The sequence below is a fragment of the Ictidomys tridecemlineatus genome, chromosome 1 (assembly GCF_052094955.1).
Source record: "Ictidomys tridecemlineatus isolate mIctTri1 chromosome 1, mIctTri1.hap1, whole genome shotgun sequence".
Taxonomy (NCBI): domain Eukaryota; kingdom Metazoa; phylum Chordata; class Mammalia; order Rodentia; family Sciuridae; genus Ictidomys; species Ictidomys tridecemlineatus.
Genome location: NC_135477.1, coordinates 184,964,374 through 184,989,357, shown reverse-complemented (window position 1 = coordinate 184,989,357; position 24,984 = coordinate 184,964,374). Strand labels below are relative to the sequence as shown.

At 39.0% G+C, this 24,984-nt stretch overlaps 2 protein-coding genes across 2 annotated transcripts; one reads left to right on the top strand and one right to left on the bottom strand.

Moving 5' to 3' along the window:
• Positions 1–3,141: 3,141 nt before the first annotated feature.
• On the bottom strand, positions 3,142–4,067 carry LOC144367216 (olfactory receptor 14A16-like). The gene is given in 2 exon segments (XM_078022787.1): positions 3,142–3,635; positions 3,638–4,067. Coding segments are annotated over 2 exon segments (924 nt in total).
• Positions 4,068–6,052: 1,985 nt separating this feature from the next.
• On the top strand, positions 6,053–6,997 carry LOC144367214 (olfactory receptor 14A16-like). Its single transcript, XM_078022782.1, has one exon. It carries the CDS (start codon positions 6,053–6,055, stop codon positions 6,995–6,997), a length of 945 nt encoding a protein of 314 aa, XP_077878908.1.
• The last annotated feature ends 17,987 nt before the right edge of the window (positions 6,998–24,984 follow it).

Genomic DNA, 24,984 nt, shown 5'->3' with positions numbered 1-24,984 from the left:
TTAACTTACACTAACAAAGCATCGGTGTTTAAATTAATAGTACTATAAATATTATTATATATTAAAAATCAATGGTACTCTTGCACATCAGTTTTTCCCCATTTTTTCCTCCAATACCATCATTTTTAAAATTAATTAATTTATTTTAATTAGTATGTATGGCAGCAGAATGCATTTTGATTCATTGTACACAATTACAGCACAACTTTTCATGTTTCCGGTTGTACACAATGTAGTACCACATGTGCAGTCATCCATGTCCCTAGGGTATAATGTCCATCTCATTCTACCATCTTTCCTGCACCAATGCCCCCTCCTCATGCTCCCTCCCTTTTGCCCAGTCAAAGTTCCTCCATTTTTCCCATGCACCCCTCCCCAATATGGTTCAGCATCTACTTATCAGTGAGTGGCCTTTGGTTTTGGTTTTTTGCGATTGGCTTACTTTCGCTTAGAATGATAGTCTCCACCTCCATCCATTTACCTACAAATGTCATAATTTTATTTTCTTTTAATGCTGAATAATATTCCATTGTGTATATAAATTTCTCATCCTCAACCCTTGGTAGCTTGTCACTCTGCCTGTCTTAAGCAAAGATCATCTTCCCTTGGGCCAACAAGAATCCCCCGACCACTGATATTTCATCCCAGTAATTTTCTATGCACAGAACTGCTCTATGCCCACCTCCCTTGGGCTATAAACCTCACTTATCCTCCCTTATTGAAAGTTGGGCCTGATCTACCTCCCTGGATGGGATAGTCTTTACACCTCTCAATGGTCCTGAAAAAGGCTTTTAGAATAGTTTTTTTTTAAACTGGTATCAGTAGGGCTACCTTCCTTTCTGTATGTCCCAGGAGACAAACTCTTTTCTTCTCCAGTTTCTAGAGGCTTTCTGCATTCCTTGGATCATGGGCTCCTTGCTTATCTTCAAAGGGCAGTATTGGTAGGTTATGTTGTCATCTCTGTGCTTCTCAGACTGCAGGTGAGAAATACTTGCTGCTTTGAAGGATTTATGTAGAGAATTTGGGCCACTCTGTTTCATCTAGGATGGTCAATCTCAAGGTCTTCTACCTAAATCATATCTGCAAAGTCTTTTTTCATAGATAGCAACATATTCACAAGTTTCTAGGAAAACTACCCTGAATGTGCAAATCCCCGACAATTTCAATACACACAAAATTGAGGTTTACTTGGTTTTGAAGGAAAAAGAGGCACAACTATAAAAGAAAAATGTCATACATGGAGAAATGATGGGTATATGTTAGTCCTGGGGATCCTCTCAAATGCTAACATCTGTGTGACACACACCAAACAATTGAGAATGAGCCAATCACACAAAGCATTCTTTAAAGAAATGTGTGCACATTTTTTAGTCATAGAATTTCACATATCCATCAATTTTTGATTAATTGTCACTGTGGAAATTCAGCTGCCCATGATAAAGCTACTTGTACTTTGGTTAGAGCTATTGCAGAAGGGTTATCATGGTCCATTGCTCCCAGAACAAATTAGAAGGCACCTCATGGCAATTGTAGGAACATTTTTAGACTCAGTCTGTTGAGAATTAAATTGACTCTGTAAATGCACTTTAAATCAATTTTAATTTTAGCAATGTATAGGTTTTGACTTGTTTTCTTGAAGGAATTTGAAACTTTCAGACTGCCCACTATCTTAAAAAAACAAAAACCAAAAAACTCTGTTCCACAAGAATACACTCAAGATTGACATCGTGAACAAGACATTAAAAACTTTTAAAACAGAGGCAATACAAAGTTTTGTGTGAACATAAAGGATGTAGATCGTGTGCATTAATAATTTACTTGTTACGGAAACACGTGCCAAATGCCTACCACACAGGACTCTGCAGATGTGGGTGAACTGCAAGAATAACACAGTCTAAAGAGGAAGTCAAAAGCTTTGTGAAATGTCAAATGACAACCGAAGTAACCGCCCAGAAGCAGTGGCTGGCGGTGCCCAGAGGCATCTGACTGGACAAAGTGACCCTGTGAAGGGATCCGAGGAGGCAGAATCACACGGACCATCTCTGGACCAGCGGAGGAAGGCGTGCTCACTCAGGCATCAGGTTGGAGAGGAGGTTCCAGCAGGGGTGATAAGCATCCGACTTTCCCTTGGAAAACCTATCTCTGTGACCTAGGGTTGAAAGGCCTGTGGAGCTTTCCCGAAGGGCAGCAACAGGTTCACGGTGCTCTCTGCACCCGGGGTCCCCAAGCCTCTTTCCTCAGCAATCCTGGCAATCTTTGAAGACAACTCACTGCAGTTCCCCCAGGGGACTTGACTCTCTTCCTTTCCCAGCTCTGCTGTGTGGGCCTTCTTGTCCTCCAGCCTCTGCTTGCACTTTGGTCTTTCTGGTCTGCCTTCCTCCCCTACGGATTCATGCCTCTTCATCCCTGAAAAAAAAAAGCCCAGATATCCCCCTTTTCAAAAAAGTACAATGGCCTTCCTTCACCTCATCTCTTGTGAAGTCTCTGGTTTGTTGATTTTATTTCCTGGACCCAAAGCCTCCTTTGGATATTTCTATAGGCATATGTATTGGTATATAGGAAATTTAAATTTTAATGTCTTTCTCCTCTCTTGAGACTGCAACCACACCAACTGTGCAGAAACCAGCATGGATCGGGGCTGGAAGACCAAAGAGGGCAATCTTCACTAGACATAAAATCAGGGGTTTTAACTGGCATTTTAGCTTGGCCATTTCCTACATCCTTATGTCCCTGTAGCCGTCAACTCCAACACAGTCCCTTTAGGATGGTAATAAATTACACCATCAACATGGTGTTCCAAACCCCACCCTTGCCAGGGACCACCACACTTTTCCTGGGAGAGGCCTTCTCTATCTCTATGTCCCACCATCCTGTCCAGTGCCACTTGTCACAGACCAAGGAGCTCCACTGGGATGACAAGAGAAAGACCAGCATACCTCAGTCCACTCACCAGCGGAGGCCTCGGTCCCCACCCATTTGATCTGGGCACAGAGATGCTTCTCAGTGTCACTGTAATGAGTACGACCTGATTCTCATCAGCTCCTAACTGTAAATGTCCAAAATCATGGCCAAATATGTTACCAGAGGTGCAGGTGATTAAGTCAGAGGGCAAAAGATGGTGATGTTGTGAGATCAACCCTTCTAACTGGAAGGAGGATGCCTGTTCTCCAGCAGCTTCCTCAGCACCACCTTCATATCCTTGTTCCTCAGACTATAGATGAGGGGGTTCATTGTGGGTGGCACTACAGTATAGAATACCGAAACTAGCAAATCCAGAGTTGATGGAGATTGCGGCAGGGGCCGTAAATAGGCAAAAAAGCCAGAAGAGAGGAATAGAGTCACCACAAGGATGTGAGGAAGGCACGTGGAGAAGGCTTTGGACCTGCCCGCTCTGGAAGGCATCCTCAGCACAGTGGAGAAGATGTGAATGTAAGAAATATCCATGAACACAAAGCAGACAGAGTCCAACAGCAGGCTCAGCCCAATGACCGTTAGCTCCCCAATGTTGTAGGAGCAGGCCAGGGCTAGCAGCTGTGGGACGTCACAGAAGAACTGGTGAACATCAGGAGACCTGGGTACAGAGAAGGTAGCCGCTGTGTGCAGGATTACATTGACACCTCCACTGACCCAGGAGGAGGCGCCATCTGCATACAAACTCCACGGCTCATGAGGATCTCATACCTGAGTGGGTGACAGATGGCCACGTAGCGGTCATAGAACATGACTGTGAATAGGGCTACTTCCATTGTGGCAAAGTGGAAGAAGAAAAATACCTGGGAAACACACCCAGGGAATGAAATGGTGTTACAATTTGTCAGAGAGTTTTTAATGGGTTTGGGAACAGTGATGGAGATGAGGCAAAGATCCAGGAAGGACAAATTCTTTAGGAAGAAGTACATGGGGGTGTGCAGCCCATGGTCCTTGGTGATGAGGGTGATGAGGAGGAGGTTCCCAAGGAGGGCAGCCAGGTAAGCCATCAGGAAGAGTGCAGCGTGCAGGATCTGGAGCTCCCGGATGTTAGAGAAGCCCATGAGGAGGAAGGAGCTCCCAGAGGTGAGGTTGTCCATCTCTCTGGATGTCCCAGCATTTACTATGAAAAATAGAGAGTGTGACCTCAGGCTTCACCCAAAGGCTTCACTCTTCTGTTTTCCTGATTCCCTTCCTCTTACTCATCCGTGCATGGATCAGGAAATGTGAGATGACCTGAAACTGACACCAGCAAGCCTCCATGAGGCTATTTGAGCACCATATCCACATTGTGTGCATGATGGAAGAGGGAAGTCAGCCTAGTCCAAATCATGAGGCTGTCATCCAATCTGCACGAAGGTCTACAATCCATACCTGACTCAAATGCCACATACTTGACACTAAAATAGAAGAGGCAGGGGCTTTGGAGCCATCAGTTCCAAATACAAATTTTCATTGAGGCACTTATTAACACTGAGACCCCAAATAAATTATCCAAATATCATTTCCCTCAATTTACAGTGTAAATTTTTCCACCTGGTCTCTGATCCAAGTGAATAATGCACATAAAATATCTAACAGTTTGTGAACAAGAAGGTCTTTAACCCATACTACTTCCATATGGATTCAGCCTTCCTTCATTATGGCAAAGTCAGAAAAAACATTGAAAATGTGAAAACAATAGAAAAAATACTGAGTGTTGCATCTAGTTGCATGTTATTACTTTGAGCTACTTTACAGTGCTGGAGGTTTTAGGATGTTGTCAACTATGAAGATCATTCTTGTTCATAGAAACATAACTGATTCAAATTCTCATGTAGTGCAGTAGCTCTAAACCTAGTCTCCTTAATACAGATGACAGGGCATAAAACAATATTTTCTATGCTAATTTCTGAAACATGAACTCAGGATGTATTTCAAATACTCCGCTTTATTGTAGAATTTTGGCTTAAGGATACAGCAATATTCAAAGCAAATATCAACAATCTCATCATGCAAAACAGGATACTGACAACACTGTAATCAATGAATAGATTATTGAAAATATAAGGGAAAGTTTAATTCACTTATGAGGAAGAGAGTAAGACATGATAGAAAATAATGGTGAGGTTAATAATATTTGTTTAAATTGCCAATATGTGACCACTAAAAAGAACCAAGTAACAGTGACCTTAAGTGGTACAGTATCATTCATGAACAGTTATTATTGTTGGTTTTGTGACAGATTAGGATGCTGGGAATCAGCATTTAAATTAAAGCCTGGCAGGAATTTCTGCCTCTATCGCCTACATATTTTTGTAGAAATATAAGTCTCAAAATGCAGGCTACAGCTGTCTCTCCAAAGAAAAAAAGAAAGAAACAAAAATCAGGAAAATAAAAGAACATGAAACATGAGAAGAAAGGTGAGGAAACAAAAGCCAAGGGCAGGATCTGGGTTAAGACATTTAATCAGTCACCAAGGTGACCAAATGGACTCGGGAAAGTTAAAGGAGGAGGAAAGCACATTCACACAGAGAAGACAGAAACACACACATTGTTACAGAAACTGACACAGTGGAAGAATATTTGGAATCAAAGTCCATTGACTGGGAAATAAGTGTGCACGTGAGTAGCAGACAGTGCACATCCTTGTCTTCACTCCTCACACGTGAGTAGTGGACACGTGAGTAGTGGACACGTGAGTAGTGGACAGTGCACATCCTTGTCTTCACTCCTCACACTTCAGCAGGACCATTCTCTGGAGGCCCGGGCTGCTTGGCCCTGCTCCTGTGACAGTGTCTGTGTGCTGCTGCATTCCATTAGGACATTCAGACTTTGTGAAGAAAAACTCAGAAAACATGATAAGACACCATGGAAAATGTGATCAATCAACTGGAATTTTATAGAAAAACTTTATTGTTAAAGCCAACATTGAATCCCCTTTCCTGCCAATCTCTCTCTCTCTCTCTCTCTCTCTCTCTCTCTCTGTCACACACACACACACACACACACACACACACACACACACACACATTAAATAGAAACAAATATCAAGCCTGATCTTTCCACTCAACTTGCCCTTTTATTGCAGAACATTTCATCAAGAATGAACAGAACGTCAGGGCTCATGGGCTTCCTTCTCCTGGGTTTCCCTGGCCCATGCAGCCTTCAGCTCCTCCAAGCTGGGGCTCTTGCCGCAGCCTACCTGGCTGCCCTGGTGGGGAATGGCCTCACCATCACCATCACCTCCCTGGACTTGGGCCTCCATTTGCCCATGTACTTCTTCCTGAGGAATATCTGCCTCATTTCTGCTGTGGTGCCCCAAGCTGTCACCAACTCTGTCACCCGCTGCCACTCCATCTCTTTTCTCGGCTGTGTAGTCCAGGTCTTCCTGGTTCCTTTCTCTGCATTTGCAGAGCTGAGTCTCCTCACAGTGATGTCCATGGACCGCTATGCTGCCATCTGCCATCCCCTGCACTATGAAGCCATCATGAGCAGGGTCACCTGTGTGCAGATGGTCACTCTGTCCTGGCTCAGCAGTGGCTTTGTATGTGCCATGCACACTGTGAGCACCTTTTCCTTTTCTTACTGCGAAAACTGTCAAATTCAACAGTTCTTCTGTGACATTCCGCAGCCGTTGGCTATTTCTTGCTCCCAGAACGTGACTGCAGAAGTCGTGCTCATCTTCATAAGTGCCATCCTGGACACTGGCTGCTTTGCCTGCATTGTCGTCTCCTATGTCTTCATCTTCTCCACCGTCAGGCAGATCCCGTCCACAGCAGGGAGGGCCAAAGCCTACTCCACCTGCCTCCCCCACCTGGCAGTGGTAGTGCTTCTCCTCTCCACTGCCTTCACTACTTACCTGAAGCCTCTCCTAGGGCCCTCCTCCTCCACTCACCTGGTGCTCTCTGTGGTCTATGTTGTGCTGCTCCCATCCCTCAACCCCATCATCTACAGCCTGAGGAACAAGGCCATGAAGGCAGGATTGGAGAAGCTGGTCACCGGGAAGCTCCTGACAAAGCAGTACATCCTCCTGTTCCTCCACGGATAGAGCAGACCCCTCTCCATGTTTGTGCATGTCTCAGGCTGCTCTAAGCTGGCCTGTTCTTGTCTCAGGGTTCCTGCAACCTTGGTGCTGATCGTGATCCAACTGGAGTGAAAGACACTGATGGGTTATCACTGAAGGGGGGCCTGGTCTGACACACTGCAGTCCAGGAGAACTGCCAGGGGGGTACTGGGGGTCTGCCCCTCTTCCCATCATGCTCTCTTGTCTTCCGCTTCTTGGATGAAATCATATATCTTGGGTTCAGATATTTTCAAGTTAGTTGTTTAAATGTCTTACTCAACTAAGGCTGTGGACTCTCTTGTGTCACTGATTGAAAGCCAAAGAGGAAACGTGCCCTGGGTGACCTCAAAGTCTCCTGGTAAATGGGCAGGAGGTCTGGACCTCGCTCACACGGAAGGACATTCTTGATGCTGTTGTGTTGTATCTTTGCCTTTGTAGCAATTGTTTCCTGAGTCATTTCTTGTACCTTAAGATGCAAAACAACACCTAGTAAATAAAGTATCTCTCCAGCTGAAGAGCATATGTTAAATACCAATTGAGCAGGAGGCAGGTGTGACCTGGAGTCACGTTCTTCACACACAGGCAGCTTTCCCACCACTATAGGGGGCATGTGCACTGGCAATGCCCCCTGGTCACAACAATACACAATTTTGTGTTGTGGTAAATTAGAAGAATTTCTTTAAAAATTTTTGTGCAAAAGTAATGGCTATATTAAAACAATTCACTTTTCTTAACACTTTGCAAATATATTTATTTTATTCCATTAACCACTGCACCAAGTGACATTGTTAAATATGTGCTCATTAATCTCTCTTTCATCACTGAACATTCATATCTTTCCATTTACCTGCAGGGAAAATATGCTTCAAACCAAGCTGAGTTACTCCCAGCTCCTACCTGCCAAGAGAGAGATGGGAGGGGAGAAGGAGGGTGTATGGGGAGAGACAGAAAGAGAGAGAGAGAGAGAGAGAGAGAGAGAGAGAGAGAGAGAGAGAGAGAGAGAGAGAGAGAGAGAGATTGATTATAACTGACCTTCTTCATTTTCTGTCTGATGACTTAAGATAAATAACGATGTGCGGCAACAAAATTCTTCAAGGAAACATCTTCATAAGTGTTCATTGGAGAAGAAGGGAAGGTTGAAGCATGCCTTCTGTTTTACCTTTTATTATCTTAAGATATCATGTTATCTTTTTGCTTTTATTATCTTATCAACATTCTATTTTTACATAAAACTACCATTTATTGTAGCAGACTTGCTGCTGAGTACCTACGCAAAGGAAATGATATGAGGGTGCAGAAGGAGGTCAGCAGGACCACTGTCCTGCAGTTCCATTCAGGGCATCCTAGAAATGGATGCCAGAGTGTCCACCAAACACTTGAGACATGGGCAGGCCAAGGAGGTGCGGCCTCCAATTCCAACATCCAGGTAAGTTGAGGAATGAGGATAGAAGACACAAGGCCAGCCTGGGAAACCTAGTAAGACCTTGAGTCACAATTAAAAATGCAAAGGTTGGGGGCCTGTTGCACAGCTCAGTGGAGAGTGCACTCAAGTTCAGTCCTCAGTGTCACCAAATGTATGATGAGTGGATGACAGTGCTGGTACATTTATATACAGAATAAAACTGAGCCTCAGAAAGACAAGAATCTGCAGTCTGTGGCAGCATGGGTAAAGCTGGAGGTCATTGTGCTTGGTGAAGTAGCCAGACCCAGAGAAGCGAGCGCTGCCCAGCGCCCTCACACTTGGAATAAAAACAGCTGCTTCACTGAGTGCAGAGCTGCAGGGTGGTCAGCAGAGGATGGAGAGTCGGGTGGGAGGAAGGAGGGTGGCCCAGGGTGGTCAGTGGGTGCCGTTACACAGGAGCAAAGATCTGCCCTGCTACTCTGCAGTGACTATCGATGACAGCGCTGGAGGGTCTATTTCTAAAACCTGGAAGAAAGATTTTGGAAGTTTTCACTACAAACAAATGGCAAATATTTCAGGAATAGATGTGTCCATCCTGATTAAACATTATGCAATGTTAAGGAATGCACACATCACATGGTGCCTCAGAATATGTACAATGTCCTTTTAATGTATCAACCAAAGTAAATTTAATTCAACTACACAAAATAGCAGAATATTGTTTACTTTGACTTTGAGTGGTGCTGTAGGCCACTTTTAACCTCTATTATCAGTCACTCATATCCTTGGTGCAGAAAGTTAAACATAGATGGAGAACTTCATCGTCTTTAGATCCGTAGTAGGTCAGTTTAGGCGCGGTTTGGTCATTACTGGATTCATTGTAGGCTTCACATTGCACCTCAGATGTTGGTTCATTATCATATGTACAGCTGCTCATGCTCATCGTGGAATCATATTCAATGCTGCTGAACACAGTGTGTGTTAACACACCCTAGTATCTCTCTGTGTCCATCTTCAGCACTCGATCCTTTGCTCACTCAGTGTCAAATGGAAGCCAATGAGGACCCGAGGGTCTGTTTTCTTTCCCTCCTGCTGCCTCCTCACTTTGTCTCTCTGGAGATGCCACAGGTTGCTCTAAGCCTCGGTGCTCAGGTCAGTTCTGATTCACTGCAGCCTCGGTCCCAGGGTTTGTAGGGCTGGACTCTTCCTGTCTCCATGCACTGTGTCCCTGGGCACCTGGCCACTCACCAAGGGGCAGCACGGACCTCAGGGACCTCAGGTTACTCAGTCAGCACATCTTACCAGTGTTGTGCATAGGGGTGAGCTAGTGATCTATAGAGTCTGAAAATCTTTTAACCCTAGCAGGTTTTCCAGATGAGATGTACATAAGATCATAGTTTAGGCTTTCAATTTAATAGTTTAGAAAAATCCCATGGAAATCCTATCATTACTTTGAGACATACATTTATTGCATTTTGGAAGCCAACAATAAGTATGCACGGTTGTGAAATTCCCTACGAAGACACACGCTGTATGAATAAAATGTATCAAATGATGATGCATTTTATAGCAAATAAGAGAAACTAAGTAATTTAAGGTATTAAACAGAAATTAATATATATTACATTACATCATGTTTCCATTATGCTTATTCAAGACACAGCATTACACTTTAAGCTTCCATGTGGGGGCTGGAGTTGTGGCTAAGCCGTAGAGTGCTCGCCTAGCACATGCGAGGCCCTGGGTTTGATCATCAGCACCACATAAAAATAAGTAAATAAAGATATTGTGTCCAAGTAAATTTTTTTTTAAAAAAAGCTTCCATGTGTTACCCTAGTTCAATTACACAGAACATGTGGATCCTAAGTATAGCATCTTGTTTGAGTTATTTAAGATGATAAATTGAATATAAAGCATATACTTTTTATCTTCAATATTTTACAAGGAGAAAACTGTGAGTTACATACAAAATAAACTTTTGATCAATGTAGACTTCAGATCTTTTAAATAATATGAAGAAAGAACTAAAGTTGAGCTCCAGCCTGCTCCCCACTAAAGTTGAGGAAAATATGCTTCCTCCTTACTAACCATTTCCTACACAGTGTCAGCTGCAAGTGGGCACCCATTGGCACCACTAGTGTGGCCCATCCTGACCAGAGCTGGCCTCATGCTGCATGGTCCAAGACATCTCTTCCTATCTCCTGTTTCTAAATATCTGAAAAATCTCTGCCAAATAACCTATAATAAATTGCATTTATAATACATTGCACATAATACTAATTCCTTCTCAAGCAATCCATTCCATGACACCGTTGTGAAACTTTAAACTTCCTTGCAGCTAAATACTGATTTTGATGTAGACTATAATGTTCATGTGAAGTCCACTCATGAACCTATAGGTACAATAACAAAATCTTGATTTTTAAAAATTTTATGTTGACATTTTTTCTCATATTGCAAATTTCTCTTTTAAGTGACTGAAATTTTATTTTACTTTTTGAAATAATTTTTTAATATTAATGCATGTTATAATTTCCCTACCTACACAATGCCTAGGATGTAAAGATTGCAGCAAATATGTTGATCATATAAATGACGATGAGCATGTGTATCCTGAATTCAAAGGATTCAGAATTTGTTTACCCAGAAAATTTGAAGAAAAGCAGAAGTCCTATCCTCAAACCTGCATCAACCAAGGCCCTTGTAACCCACTGACAAGCATGAGGAGCTGCCCCTCCCCAGAGGAAAGTGCACACCCTGATGATGAACAGAATGGGGCATGAGCTTGGCATTGGCCTAGACTTTCTTGGTGTCTAAATCTCCACTAAGCAAATTTCTAAGCAGTGGTTTGAGACTGCGCAGGTTGCTTGATTTTATAGGGGTCACCATTTACTCTTGGCCTCTCATTTTACCCAGAGGTCCAAGTGACAAACTCATGCCCCAGTGTTTAGAAACAAGCAAGCCCAGTGTCTCTATAAATCTTATATCAATAATTCAAGTGCCAGGAAGGGGCCCTCAGCAAATGATGTTAGTCACCCCTCAACTGTCATTGACTGGGGACCTACTGTTGTGCAGACACTGCAGCTGAAGCCACCGTTGCACTGAATAGATTTATGCAGATTCTTCTCTGGGTGCTCTGTGTGGTTTTAATTAATGTCTTCCCACATAATCTCCCTGAGCAAAAAATAAAAACTAAAGAAAAATAGGAGCTCCTGGAGCACTCCTGTGAGAAAGCATGGTCCCAGGGAGCAGGGGAAGGTGAGGCCCTGTGCTGAGTGCCCACACCCCTATAGTGGTGGTGTCTCTCTACAGGACTGGTCTTCAGCAGGCTGGCTTCATGTGCACCAGTGATCAGGGCTCTATTTTCACATATAGCCCAGTCATTAACTACATATTCCATTTGACACTTATGTTTATATTTTCAAACAGTGAAATAAATTTGGAAAAATCAAATATTTAAAATGACAGCATTTTATACCCTTAAAGAATGTGCAATTATATTAAATATTACCTTTGCAAAAATACATGAAAATTAAAGGACTAATGGAAATTAAGTGGAAAAAAATTATCATGTGTAACCAAAGAGTAGAGACAAAAGTTCATAGAAGAAAACTACAAAATTGTTCAGACTAAGATTTTTAAAAAGTAAACTATATTTTTACTGGAAAAATCCATCTGGTGCAACAACAGATGAAAACAGGAGAAAAAGCAACTGAAGATAATGACTGACAGCCAGAAGTATCCCATGTCCTAAGTCCATGGCTCCAGTCCAGTGGTGATAGAGCTTCATCAAATGATTTTCCTTCAAAAATTACAGGCACTAGGTGTGTTGTTGCACATGACAGTATATTGGAAAGCTTTCTTCACACATTAAATGTGACTATAGAATCCTGATATCCCAATGAGACCAGATGACATCCAATATATAAAAGTATACAGGGAAGAAACTCACTTACGAACATCAGTAGAATATTCTACCAAACTTCTAAATAAAATGGGGGATCCACAATGACTCATATACAGATAAATGACTACACACACACACACACACACACACACACACAACAGCAAATTGGAGATTAATCTGCAAAAAGAAGAGATGACTGAATATAGAGCCCAATACAATGTGTACCTGGGATTCTAAGACAGTGCCTGTCTTCCACATGCCCAGTTTCCCCAGGACTGGAACAGCAATCTCTCTTCACCCTGAGGATGAGATCACAGGAATTACTAAGGGCAAAGACTGAGAGGGCTACAATCTCAATTGAACTTCCAGCTCCTTTGAACATATATGTATGAATTCCAGAAAAAAAAAGACATTTAGATATTGCATCCAGAAGATGTGTTGCGGGAAGTTGTGGGAACAACAGTGAGCAGAATTAAAGCTCAGACTACAATCTCCATATGGGTTTATCTCAGGTTAACATCTTCATATTCACTTGCTTTACCAGCTACACACCACAATGACCATTCTTTATATTCAACAATGCACAAGTAAAACTCTTATGTGGAATTAAAATTTTTTTAAAAATGAAAGATGCTGGGTTTGTCTTGTGCTTATCAAATACCATCTACATTGCTGTTACTTTTTATTCATTTCCATATTATAATTAAACACATATAATGCTCTGTTTTGAATGTCTTTTGAGTATTTCCTTTAAGGTTTTATGTGCTATAGGAAGGTCCCCAGTTTAACAGTATGGTTGGTGTTTACCCTAAAGCATTAAAGTCAGCATACTGTACTGATAGATGCATACCCATGTTCTTAGTAGCACAATTCATAATAGCCAAACTATGCAAACAATGCAGATGTCTGTCCATGGATGAATGGATACAGAATATGTGGTAATACACATTTTTTATTCAGTCATAAAGAAGCATGAAATTATGTCATTTGCAGAAAAATAAATGGAGCTTGAGAAAATTAGATGGAGAAAAATAAGCCAAACGCATAAAGTCCAGAGTCATATATATGATCTCAGATGTGAAAGCTACAAAGGACAAAAATGTGTGTGGGGTGGACCTCAGAAAAATCACAGAGAGACAGTTGAGTATAGGAAAGTGTCCAGTGGAGAGAGGAGGAGAGGGGAATGTGGAAAAGTGGGGAGTGATGAGGGCATATTATATTGTATGTGCACATGTATGAATAGGAACAATGAGTTTCATTATTTACCACTGTAATGCACCAATAAAAAATATGGAACAAGAACAGTCCTGAGGTGGTGAGGCCTTGAATGACTCCACACGGGAGCAGCACCATCTGAGAGACTAGTGTGGCTCTGATAGGACTAGATCCGTTCCTGTCAGACCAAGTTTTTGTAAAGTGTGACCAATGACTTCCTCCCTGTCCTCATGCCTCCTGGCTCACACAGTGCCCCTTCTTCACATGGCCAGTTCTCTTTTTGATTCTCCATTGTTTTACTATATTCAATGGTGGTACCATGATGTTTGCACTTCCCAGCCATCAAAATGGTCAAATATTCTTCTTTCTTTAGACATTACACAAAATTAGGTATTCTCTTATGGAATACAAACACCAGGAAAACCCTCCTTTAGCCAAAATTATAGGAAGTCAGCAAGATCGTGGGTTAGGCAGTAACAAACCACCAATCCTCATGAAAATATTGAAAATCTATAGATTGGTTAGTCTTTTGAGAACTATAGACATTCTTCAATGACCCATATGAACCCTCTGGATGTCCAATCAACAAAAACTCACATCCAGTTAGTAGGGAAATTTGTAACGTCTTTTCATATTCTTTTTTTTCCCTTTTAAATCTTTATCACATTTATACATCATAACATACAAGAGAAAGTAGTCCTATTCTCAATTTCCTCCCTTGGGATGGAGGAAAAAGGACAGAATTTGATGCAGTCTGTCCTATTTGTAGGACATCATAGGAGCTATTTCCATATCACTTGACTCAGATTTTAAAGAGCAATAGCAGCAAAATTGTTTCCCAAAGTTGGAAATTGCCAATTTCTGTGGCAGGCACCATGGGAATGAAAGATCAAAGGAGAGAGACCTGCAGATATGTTGGGGCAAGATATTTTAGGCCAACGAACATAAAAGAGCATTCAGTCACTATGAAAAAGAATAGATAAGAATCACAGGAAAGTGAATACATATAAAAGCATCCATGACCTTGGGAGGATTGTGGGGAGACACATGTACAGGGAAGGGAAGACACAAGGTGAGTAAAGATGCGTCTCAGTGAGCCTTCAGATCAATGATGTTTCTAGCACACATAGAACCAGCCTTAAATGGCAGAATAAAGTTGATGTCTTATAAAAAGCCCCCTTGTCAATAAAAGATCATATGACACACAAAGAAACAGGGAAATGTGTCTAGTTAAAGGAACAATACACATCTCCAAATACTAAACACACCAACTCCAGATTTACTAGACAATGATTTAATATCCATTGCTTTAAATACATTCAAAAAGCTAAAGGAAAATACTAAGAAAGCAAAAGAGAAAAATTATACCTAGAAAAAGTGAAAGTACCAACAATTATATAGAAATTGTAAAGTAAAGGAAATGGAAAAATTCTGAAGCCACAAGTCAGAAATGAATTGAAAATGTACTTAAATGTTCAATCTCAAACTCAAACTCACCAAAAGAAGAATCAAGAAACTGGAAGACAGTTAATTTGAAATTATTAAGTCTAACAAAAAGAAAATGAAAAAAAGTAAATATTCTTAGAAACTTACAAGATGATATCAGATTGTAGAGAAAGATTTGTAAAAACATACAAAAACTATACATACTTAAATAAATATATATGTAAATATATCTGCAAATCCAAGACGCTCAATGTACTCCAAGTAAAATAAATCCAAAGAGATGAAGACCAAGCATCATTATTATCAAAGTGTCTAAAGCAAAGGCAAAAAAATATTAAAAGGCACAAGAGAAAAGCAACTCATGACATAAAACGAATCCTCTAGAATATTACTGGTCTGTCTCTCAGTAGAAACTTTGCATGCTAGAGAACAGTGGTTTGATATATTTAGCATTGGGAAAGAGAAACTAACAGCTGAGAATTTTATATATGGCAAAACTACTCTTTAAAATAAGAGAGAAATAATGATATTCCAGAAACAATAAAAAGTAAGCAAGTTAATTAGCACTATACATGTCCCACAAGAAATGGTTAAATTAAAATAAAAATGGCAATAGACAGTGATATGTAATCTTATAAAAATAAAGTTCTCTGATAAAGGAAAATATAAAAGCTATTAATATTGTTATTTCAGTTGATTTCTCCACATTTAACTTTTCTTACAGTTTAGAATCAAATGATTTTAGGTTTGTTATTTGGGAGATAACATATTAATATATAATTTGTGACATTGTTAATGCAGTAAGGTGAAATCTAAGAAAGTAGAAATTTTGTGCATGATCAAAATTAAGTTTGTGACTTTTTAAAACAGAGTGTTATGAAGCAAGATAAACTTAGGTTGATAGATATCATTCCCAAGCTAACCAGACACTCACACACTCACAAACAACATGTATTTATATTACTTAATAAAAAGAAGTGAATCAAAATATGTCACTACAAATAATCATCAAACTCAAAGGACATCAATAAAGAAATAAATAAAAATGAAAGAGCTCAAGGACACATAGAAAACAACAAGTGACAAGTAGAAGTCCTTTTTCATTAACATCATTAAATGTAATTGGATTAGGTTTTCCAATCAAAGTACACACATCAGTAAATTGAATTTTTAAATATTTTTGGTCCTGAAGATTGAACACAGGGTCACTTAACCACTGAGCCACATTTCCAGCCCTATTAGAGACAGGGTCTCAACGAGTTACTTAGTGCCTCACTTTTGCTGAAGCTAGTTTTGTTCTTGAGATCCTCCTGTCTCTATCAAACAGCTAGAATTACAGGTGAGTGTTACTGCACTTGGTGAGCAAATTGGATTTTAAAAATCATACAACCTTTTACTGTATCTTAGAGTAGCAACTCAGATTTTAGTAAACACAAAGGCCAAAATAAGAAAGATAAAAAAAATGCATTCCATTTAAAAAGCAACTGAAAGATACCAGGGTGCTATAAAAATATCAGAATGCTAATTAATTCAAAGTCAAAAACTTAAAAATACAATGGTCGTTACATAATGATAAAAGGTCATGCACATGTGGGGTTAACAATCATGAGCACATATTCACCACACATCAGAGCTTCATAATAATTTGAGAAAAATGGCAGAAAGGAAAGGGAGAGACAGCTCTGAACTCATATTCATATACTTCAAAACCCAACTGAATTTAACTAGAAGCTACAACAGGAAACAGATAGGAATATAGAAAACTAGAACAGCACCACATACCACCTGGACCTAACAGACCTCTCTATAGCACTCCACCCAGTGATAGGGAAGGGATAAACTTGAAATACACATTGCAACTACATACGAAAGACAGAAGAAAAATGATAAATACAAATGTGTGTAAATTAACATTGTCTCATGAGAAAACAGGCAGTTAAAGAAGAAATTGCCATCGCTATCAGCAAATTTCTGTATAAAAATGAAAATAAAAGCACAACACACAAAAACTGAAAGGATGCCAAGAGACCTGTGGGAAAAGGAGATTTGTATTTGAATATACTCAGATTCAAAAAAGAAAGACTTCACAGCAGTCAATTAACTTTACAAATTGAAGACATAGAACAAGCAAAACAAATTAGACAAAAACTTAGGAAAGAATGGAGTAATAGAGATTGAAAAAAAAAATAAAGAAAAACTAAATTGAAAATCACAAAGAAAAATCAATGCTCAGCAAAACAGCAAAACTTTTTTTCAACATAAAATGAAAATTAAAGACCTGAGGATGGAGCTCAGAGATAAAGTGCCCGGGTTCAATACTTTAACAAAACTCTTACACAATAAAAGACAGAAAGTATATCCTAACTCATTTTTTGAGACTAGCATGACTTTATGCCAAGCCAAAGGAAAAAAATATTAAACACAAAACAGATTTCCCAGGTGAGTATTTTAAAAATCATACTCCTTGGTATTGATCCAAAAGAAGTAAAATCAGCATACTAAAGTGAAACAGGCTCATCAATGTTTATAGCAGAGCAATTCACTCTGATCAGTCATGGTCTAGCTCAGAAGCCTGTCAGTAGATGATGGATTAAGAAAATACAGTACAAACACACAATGGGGTTTGACTCAGTCATAAAGAGGAATGAGATCATGGCCCTTTCAGGTAAATGGATGGAACTAGTGAACATCATGCTAAGTGAAGAATACAGACTCAGAAATCAAGGGTTGAGTGCTTTCCCTCATGTGTGGAAGAGCAGAATTAGGAAAAATTTTAGGAATCCCATCAACAAAGCAGGAAAATCAGTGAAATAGAGGAAAGGGGCTGAGGAAAAGGGAAGAAGAATGGGAAAGGAGAAAAATGGTGGAATGAATTTATCAAATTGTCCTGTCTACATATATGAGTATATCAGTGAATTCTACATTTATGGGTATCTATGAAGATCAATTTAAAAGATACATATATAGAAGGAGCATCAGAAGAGGAGAGGAAGGGAAATGAGGGAGGGAAGAAAGGAGGGAAAGAGGAGGCACTGGGGACTGTAATAGAGTAAATTATGTTCCATGCTTGTATGACTATGTCATAATAAACCTCAACATAGGAATAACTAAATTGTACTCATAAAACATTGAAGTATGCTTAATAATATGCTTCATTTTTTAAAAGCACATGGAAAGTGTTACACAGCATAAATAACTGGCACTTATCCCTAAATGCAAGAGTTTCAATGCCCATACACAAACATAATCTATCATGTCACAATACATGCTAGCAGGAACAAGGGAGAAAAAGCACTGAGGATCCTCTCCCCTGGTGGAGAAGATCATATGGTTCTTATTTTTAAGTCTATTGATGTGGTGAATAACATTTATTGATTTCCATATATTGAACCAGCCTTGCATCCCAGGGATGAATCCTACTTGATCATGGTGCACATTTTTTTTGATGTGCCTTTGTATCCGATTCGCCAGAATTTTATTGAGGATTTTTGCATCTAGGTTCATTAGAGATATTGGTCTGTAGTTTTCTTTCTTTGAGGTGTCTTTGTCTGGTTTCGGAATCAGGGTGATGTTGGCCTCATAGAATGAATTTGGAAGAGCTCCCTCTTTTTCTATTTCCTGAAGTAACTTGAAAAGTATTGATATAAATTCTTCTTTAAAGGTTTTGTAAAACTCTACTGTATACCCATCCGGTCCTGGGCTTTTCTTGATTAGTAGTCTTTTGATTGCTTCTTCAATTTCATCCATTGATATTGGTCTGTTCAAATTGTGTGTATCATCCTGACTCAGTCTGGGCAAATCATATGACTTAAGAAATTTATCGATGTCTTCACTATCTTCTATTTTATTGGAATATAGGTTTTCAAAATAATTTCTAATTGTCTTCTGTATTTCTGAAGCATCTGTTGTGATATTGCCTTTTTCATCCCGTATGTTAGTAATTTGAGTTCTCTCTCTTCTTGTCTTCGATAGCATGGCTAAAGGTCTGTCGATCTTATTTATTTTTTCGAAGAACCAACTTTTAGTTTTGTTAATTTTCTTTTCATATCACATTTTTTTATTGGTTGTTCAAAACCTTACAAAGCTCTTGACATATAATATTTCAAACATTAGTTTCAAGTGAGTTATGAACTCCCATTTTTACCCCAAATACAGATTGCAGAATCACATTGGTTACACATTCACATTTTTACATAATGCCATACTAGTGACTGTTGTATTCTGCTACCTTTCCTATCCTCTACTACCCCCCTTCCCCCCTCTTCTCTTTCTATCCCATCTACTGTAACTCATTTCTCTCCTTGTTTTTTCTTCCAATTCCCCTCACAACCTCTTTTATGTAGTTTTTTTTATAACAATGAGGGTCTCTTTCCATTTCCATGCAATTCCCCTGTTACTTTTTTCAATAGTTTGTTTTTTTCCAATTTCATTGATTTCCCCTCTGATTTTAATTATTTCTTGCCTTCTGCTACATTTGATGTTGTTTTGCTCTTCCTTTTCTAGGGCTTTGAGATGAAGTGTGAGCTCATTTATTTGTTGGGTTTTTCTTTTTTTGAGGTATGACATCCAGGTGATGAATTTCCCTCTTAAAACTGCTTTCATTGTGTCCCATAGATTCTGATATGTTGTGTCTGTATTTTTATTTATCTCTAAGAATTTTTTTCTTTCCTCCTTTATGTCTTCTATAACCCATTTATCATTCAGTAACATATTGTTCATTTTCCATGTGATGTAGGATTTTTCTTTCCTTCTTTTATCATTGATTTCCAGTTTCATTCCATTATGATTAGATAAAATGCATGGTATTATTTCCACCCCTTTATATTTACTGAGGGTTGCCCTATGGCATAATATATGGTCTATCTTTGAGAACGATCCATGTGCTGCTGAGAAGAACGTGTATCCACTTGATGATGGTTGATATATTCTATATATGTTAGTTAAGTCTAGGTTATTGATTGTGTTATTGACTTCTATAGTTTCTTTATTCAGCTTTTGTCTGGAGGATCTGTCCAATGGAGAGAGCGGTATGTTGAAGTCACCCATAATTATTGTGTTGTGGTCTATTTGATTCTTGAACTTGAGGAGAATTTGTTTTATGAATGTTGCAGCACCATTATTTGGTGCATAAATATTGATAATTGTTATGTCTTGTTGGTGAATGGTTTCTTTTAACAGTATATAATGTCCTTCCTTATCCCTTTTGATTAGCTTAGTCTTGAAGTCGATTTTATTCGATATGAGTATAGCCACCCGTGCTTGCTTCCGAGGACCGTGTGCGTGGTATATTTTTTCCCATCCTTTCACGTTCAGCCTGTGTATGTCTTTTCCAATCAGATGTGTCTCCTGGAGGCAGCATATTGTTGGATTTGTTTTTTTTAATCCATGATACAAGCCTATGTCGCTTTATTGGAGAGTTTAAGCCATTAACATTTAGAGTTACTATTGATATATGGTTTGTACTTCCAGCCATGTTTGATTATTTATCTTTTATGTTAAATTTAGTTTCTTTCTCCATGATTATCTTTCCCCTCACCCTCTGTCTTTACCGAGGCACTTCCCACTGATGGTTTTGGTTATTGTTTTTCATTTCTTCCTTGTGTAGTGTTTTGCTCAAAATCCTTTGCAATGCTGGTTTTCTGGCTGCAAATTCTTTTAACTTTTGTTTATCATGAAACATTTTTATTTTGTTGTCATACCTGAAGCTTAATTTTGCTGGATACAGAATTTTTGGTTGGCATCCATTGTCTTTCAGTGTTTGAAATACATTGTTCCATGACCTTCTTGCTTTCAGCGTCTGTGATAAAAAATCCGTTGTTAACCTTATTGGTTTACCCCTGAATGTAATGTAAGTTTGCTTTTTTTATGTTATCCCATAACTCTTGGATATTTTTCTCTTGATTTTTTACCAGCCTTTCTGAGTTGGCTAGACTCTTTTCAAGATGATATATTTTGTCTTCATTATCTGACGTTCTGGCTTCTACTTGCTCCACTCTGTTAGTGATACTCTCAATTGAGTTTTTAATTTGGTTTATCGTTTCCTTCATTTCTAGAATTATTGTTTGATTCTTTTTTATAATCTCTATCTCCTGATAAAGATGCTTAACTTCTTCTTTTGTCTGTTTATGTAATTCATTCTCAATGTGTTCTTTCGCTGCTTGAATTTGCTGTCTCGTATCCTCTTTGAGGTTCCATTCCATCTGTCTAAGGTATTCCTTGAGTTCTTTATATAACCATTTTTCTGATGACTCTAGGTCCTCCTGAATATTTAGGCTGTCCTGCATTGTTTGTACTCCTTTTCTTCCTTGCTTTTTCAAGCTGCTCATGTTACTTCTTGTTCTGTTTGACTGCTGAGTTACTGTTTACTCCTGTAAATTTATTTGATGCTTGGGATGAAAGGTATTAGAAGGGAAGGGAAGATGTCACTATGATCAAGTAGGATTCATCCCTGGTATGCAAGGCTGGTTCAATATATGGAAATCAGTAAACGTTATTCACCACATAAATAGACTTAAAGATAAGAACCATACGATCATCTTGATAGATGCAGAAAAAGCATTCAACAAAGTACAGCATCCCTTTATGTTCAAAACATTAGAAAAACTAGGAATTACAGGAACTTACCTCGACATTGTAAGAGCTATCTATGCTAACCCTCAGGCTAGCATCATTCTGAATGGAGAAAAATTGAAGGCATTCCCTCTAAAATCTGGAACAAGACGGGGTTGTCCTTTCTCACCACTTCTATTCAATATAGTTCTCAAAATACTGGCCAGAGCAATTAGACAGACAAAGGAAATTAAAGGCATAAAGATAGGAAAAGGAGAACTTAAATTAGCAGTACTTGCCGAGGACATGATCCTATACCTAGCAGACCCAAAAGGTTCTACAAAGAAACTTCTAGAGCTAATAAATGAATTCAGAAAAGTGGCAGGATATAAAATCAACATGCATAAATGAAAGACGTTCCTGTATATCAGTGACAAATCCTCTTAAATGGAAATGAGAACAACCACTTCATTCACAATATCCTCAAAAAAAATTAAAATACTTGGGAATTAACCTAACAAAAGAGGTGAAAGACCTACACAAAGAAAACTACAAAACACTAAAGAGAGAAATAGAAGAAGACCTTAGAAGATGGAAAGATATACCTTGTTCTTGGATAAGCAGAACTAACATCATTAAAATGGCCATATCACCAAAAGTCCTCTATAGGTTTAATGCAGTCCCAATCAAAATCCCAATGGCATTACTCACAGAAATATATAAAGCAATCATGAAATTCATCTGGAAAAAAAGACCTAGAATATCAAAAGCAATTCGAAGCAGGAAGAGTGAAACTGGTGGTATATTGATACCAGATTTTAAACTATACTACAGAGCAATAGTAACAAAAACAGCATGGTATTGGTACCCAAACAGGCAGGTAGACCAATGGTACAGAATTGAGGAGACTGAGATCAATCCACAAAATTACAACTACCTTATATTAGACAAAGGTGCTAAAAGCATGCAATGGAGAAAGGATAGCATTTTCAACAAATGGTGCTGGGAAAACTGGAAATCCATATGCAACAAAATGAAACTGAATCCCTTTCTCTCACCATGAAAAAAAGTTACCTCAAAATGATCAAGGAGGTATAGATAAAACCAGAAACTCTGCATCTGATAGAAGAAAAAATTGGCTCTAATCTCAATTTCATGGAGTCGGGCTCTAAATTCCTTAATAGGACACCTATAGCCCAAGAGTTAAAATCAAGAATCAACAAATGGGACATACTCAAACTAAAAAGTTTTTTTCTCAGCAAGAGAAACAATAAGAGAGGTAAATAGGGAGCCTACATTCTAGGAAATAATATTTACCCCTCACACTTCAGATAGAGCTCTAATCTCCAGAGTATACAAAGAACTCAAAAATTAAAGAAAAAGAAAACAAATAACCCAATCAAAAAATGGGCCAAGGATCCAAACAGACATTTCTCAGAGGAGGATGTACAATCAATCAACAAATACACAAAAAATGCTCATCATCACTAGCAATCAGAGAAATTCAAATTTAAGCAACTCTAAGATACCATCTCACTCCAGTAAGTATAGCAGCCATTGTGAAGTCAAACATTAATAAGTGCTGGTGAGGATGTGGGGAAAAGGGTACACTTGTACAATGCTGGTGGGACTGCAAATTGTTGCAGCCAATTTGGAAAGCAGTATAGAGATTCCTTGGAATGCAACCACCATTTGACCCTATCTATCTGAGAGCTATCTATGCTAACCCTCAGGCTAGCATCATTCTGAATGGAGAAAAATTGAAGGCATTCCCTCTAAAATCTGGAACAAGACGGGGTTGTCCTTTCTCTGCTATTCCTCTTCTCAGACTATTCTCTGAAGACCTTAAAAGAGCATATTACAGGGATACAGCTACATCAATATTCATAGCAGCACAATTCACAATAGCTAGACTGTGGAACCAATCCCGATGCCCTTCAATAGATGAATGGATAAAAAATGTGGAAATTATACACAATGGAATATTACTTAGCACTAAAAAATAATAAATCATGGCATTTGCAGGGAAATGGATGGCATTAGAGCAGACTATGCTGAATGAAGCTAGCCAATCCCTAAAGAGCAAGTGCCAAATGTCTTCTTTGATATAAGGGGGGCGACTCAAAACAGAGCAGGGAGGAAGAGCATGAGAAGAAGATTATCATTAAAGAGAGATGAGAGATGCATGGGAATGGGAGAGAGAAGGGGAATCAAACAGAAGATGGAAGGAGACCCCCATTGTTATGCAAAATTACATATAAGATGTTTTGAGGAAGAGAGAGAGAGAGAGAGAGAGAGAGAGAGAGAGAGAGAGAGAGAGAGAGAGAGAGAGAGAGAGAGAAAAGTGTCATAGAGTGGGTAGAGAGAGGTGATGGGAGGGGAAGGGAGGGGAGGGTGAAATATGAAGGGTAGCAAAATACAATAGACAATAATATGGCTGTATGTATAAATGTGGCTATAAAACCATTGTGATACTGCAATCTGCACAGGTGGAGAAAAAGAATTCATATCCCACTTGAATAAAATGTATGATATGTCAAGATCATTGTAATGTTTTGAGCTACTAATAAAAAATTAAAAAAAGAAAGTGAATGGAGCAAAAAAAGAATCTATAAATGGAATGGATTCAAACTGAAATCTTCTCAGCAAATAAAAGAATAAGTGAGGTAAATAGCCTACAGAATGGTAGCAAAGTTTTACTACATGCACATCAGATAGAGCACTAATATCTAGGATATATAAAGAACTCAAAAAACTTAATACCAAAAAGAAACCACAACAAATAACCTATCATTAAATGGGCTAAGGAACTAAACAGAAGTAAAAGTCAAAACTACTCTAAGTATCTCACTCCAGTCAGAATGTCAGCTATTATTAAGTAAAACAACAATAAGTGTTGTCGAGGATGTGGGGAAAAAGGCACACTCATACATTGTCAGTGAGACTGCAAATTGGTGCAGCCAATCTGCAGTATGGATATTTCTTGGAAATCCTGGAATGGAACTAGAGTTTGACCCAGCAATCCCACTCCTCAATTTATACCCAAAAGACTTTAAAAAAGCATTCTACGGTGACACAGCCACATCAATGTTTACAGCAGCAAAGTTCACAATAGCTAAATTGTGGAACCAACCTAGATGAGTGGATAAAGAAACTGTGGTATATATACACAATGGAATATTACTCTGCATTAAAAGAGAATAAAATTTGGCATTTACAGCTAAATGGATTGAGTTGGAGAATAATATGCTAAATGAAGTAAGTCAATCCAAAAAAACCAAATGCTGAATGTTTTCTCTGATATGTGCATGTTGACTCATAATGGGGATGCAGGAAGCATAGAAGGAATGGAGGAACTTTAGAAATGACAAAGGGGAAGGAGGCAAAGAGAAGGAGAATAGGAGTAGGAAAGATGGTGGGAGACATACATCATTACCCTAAGTACATATTTGA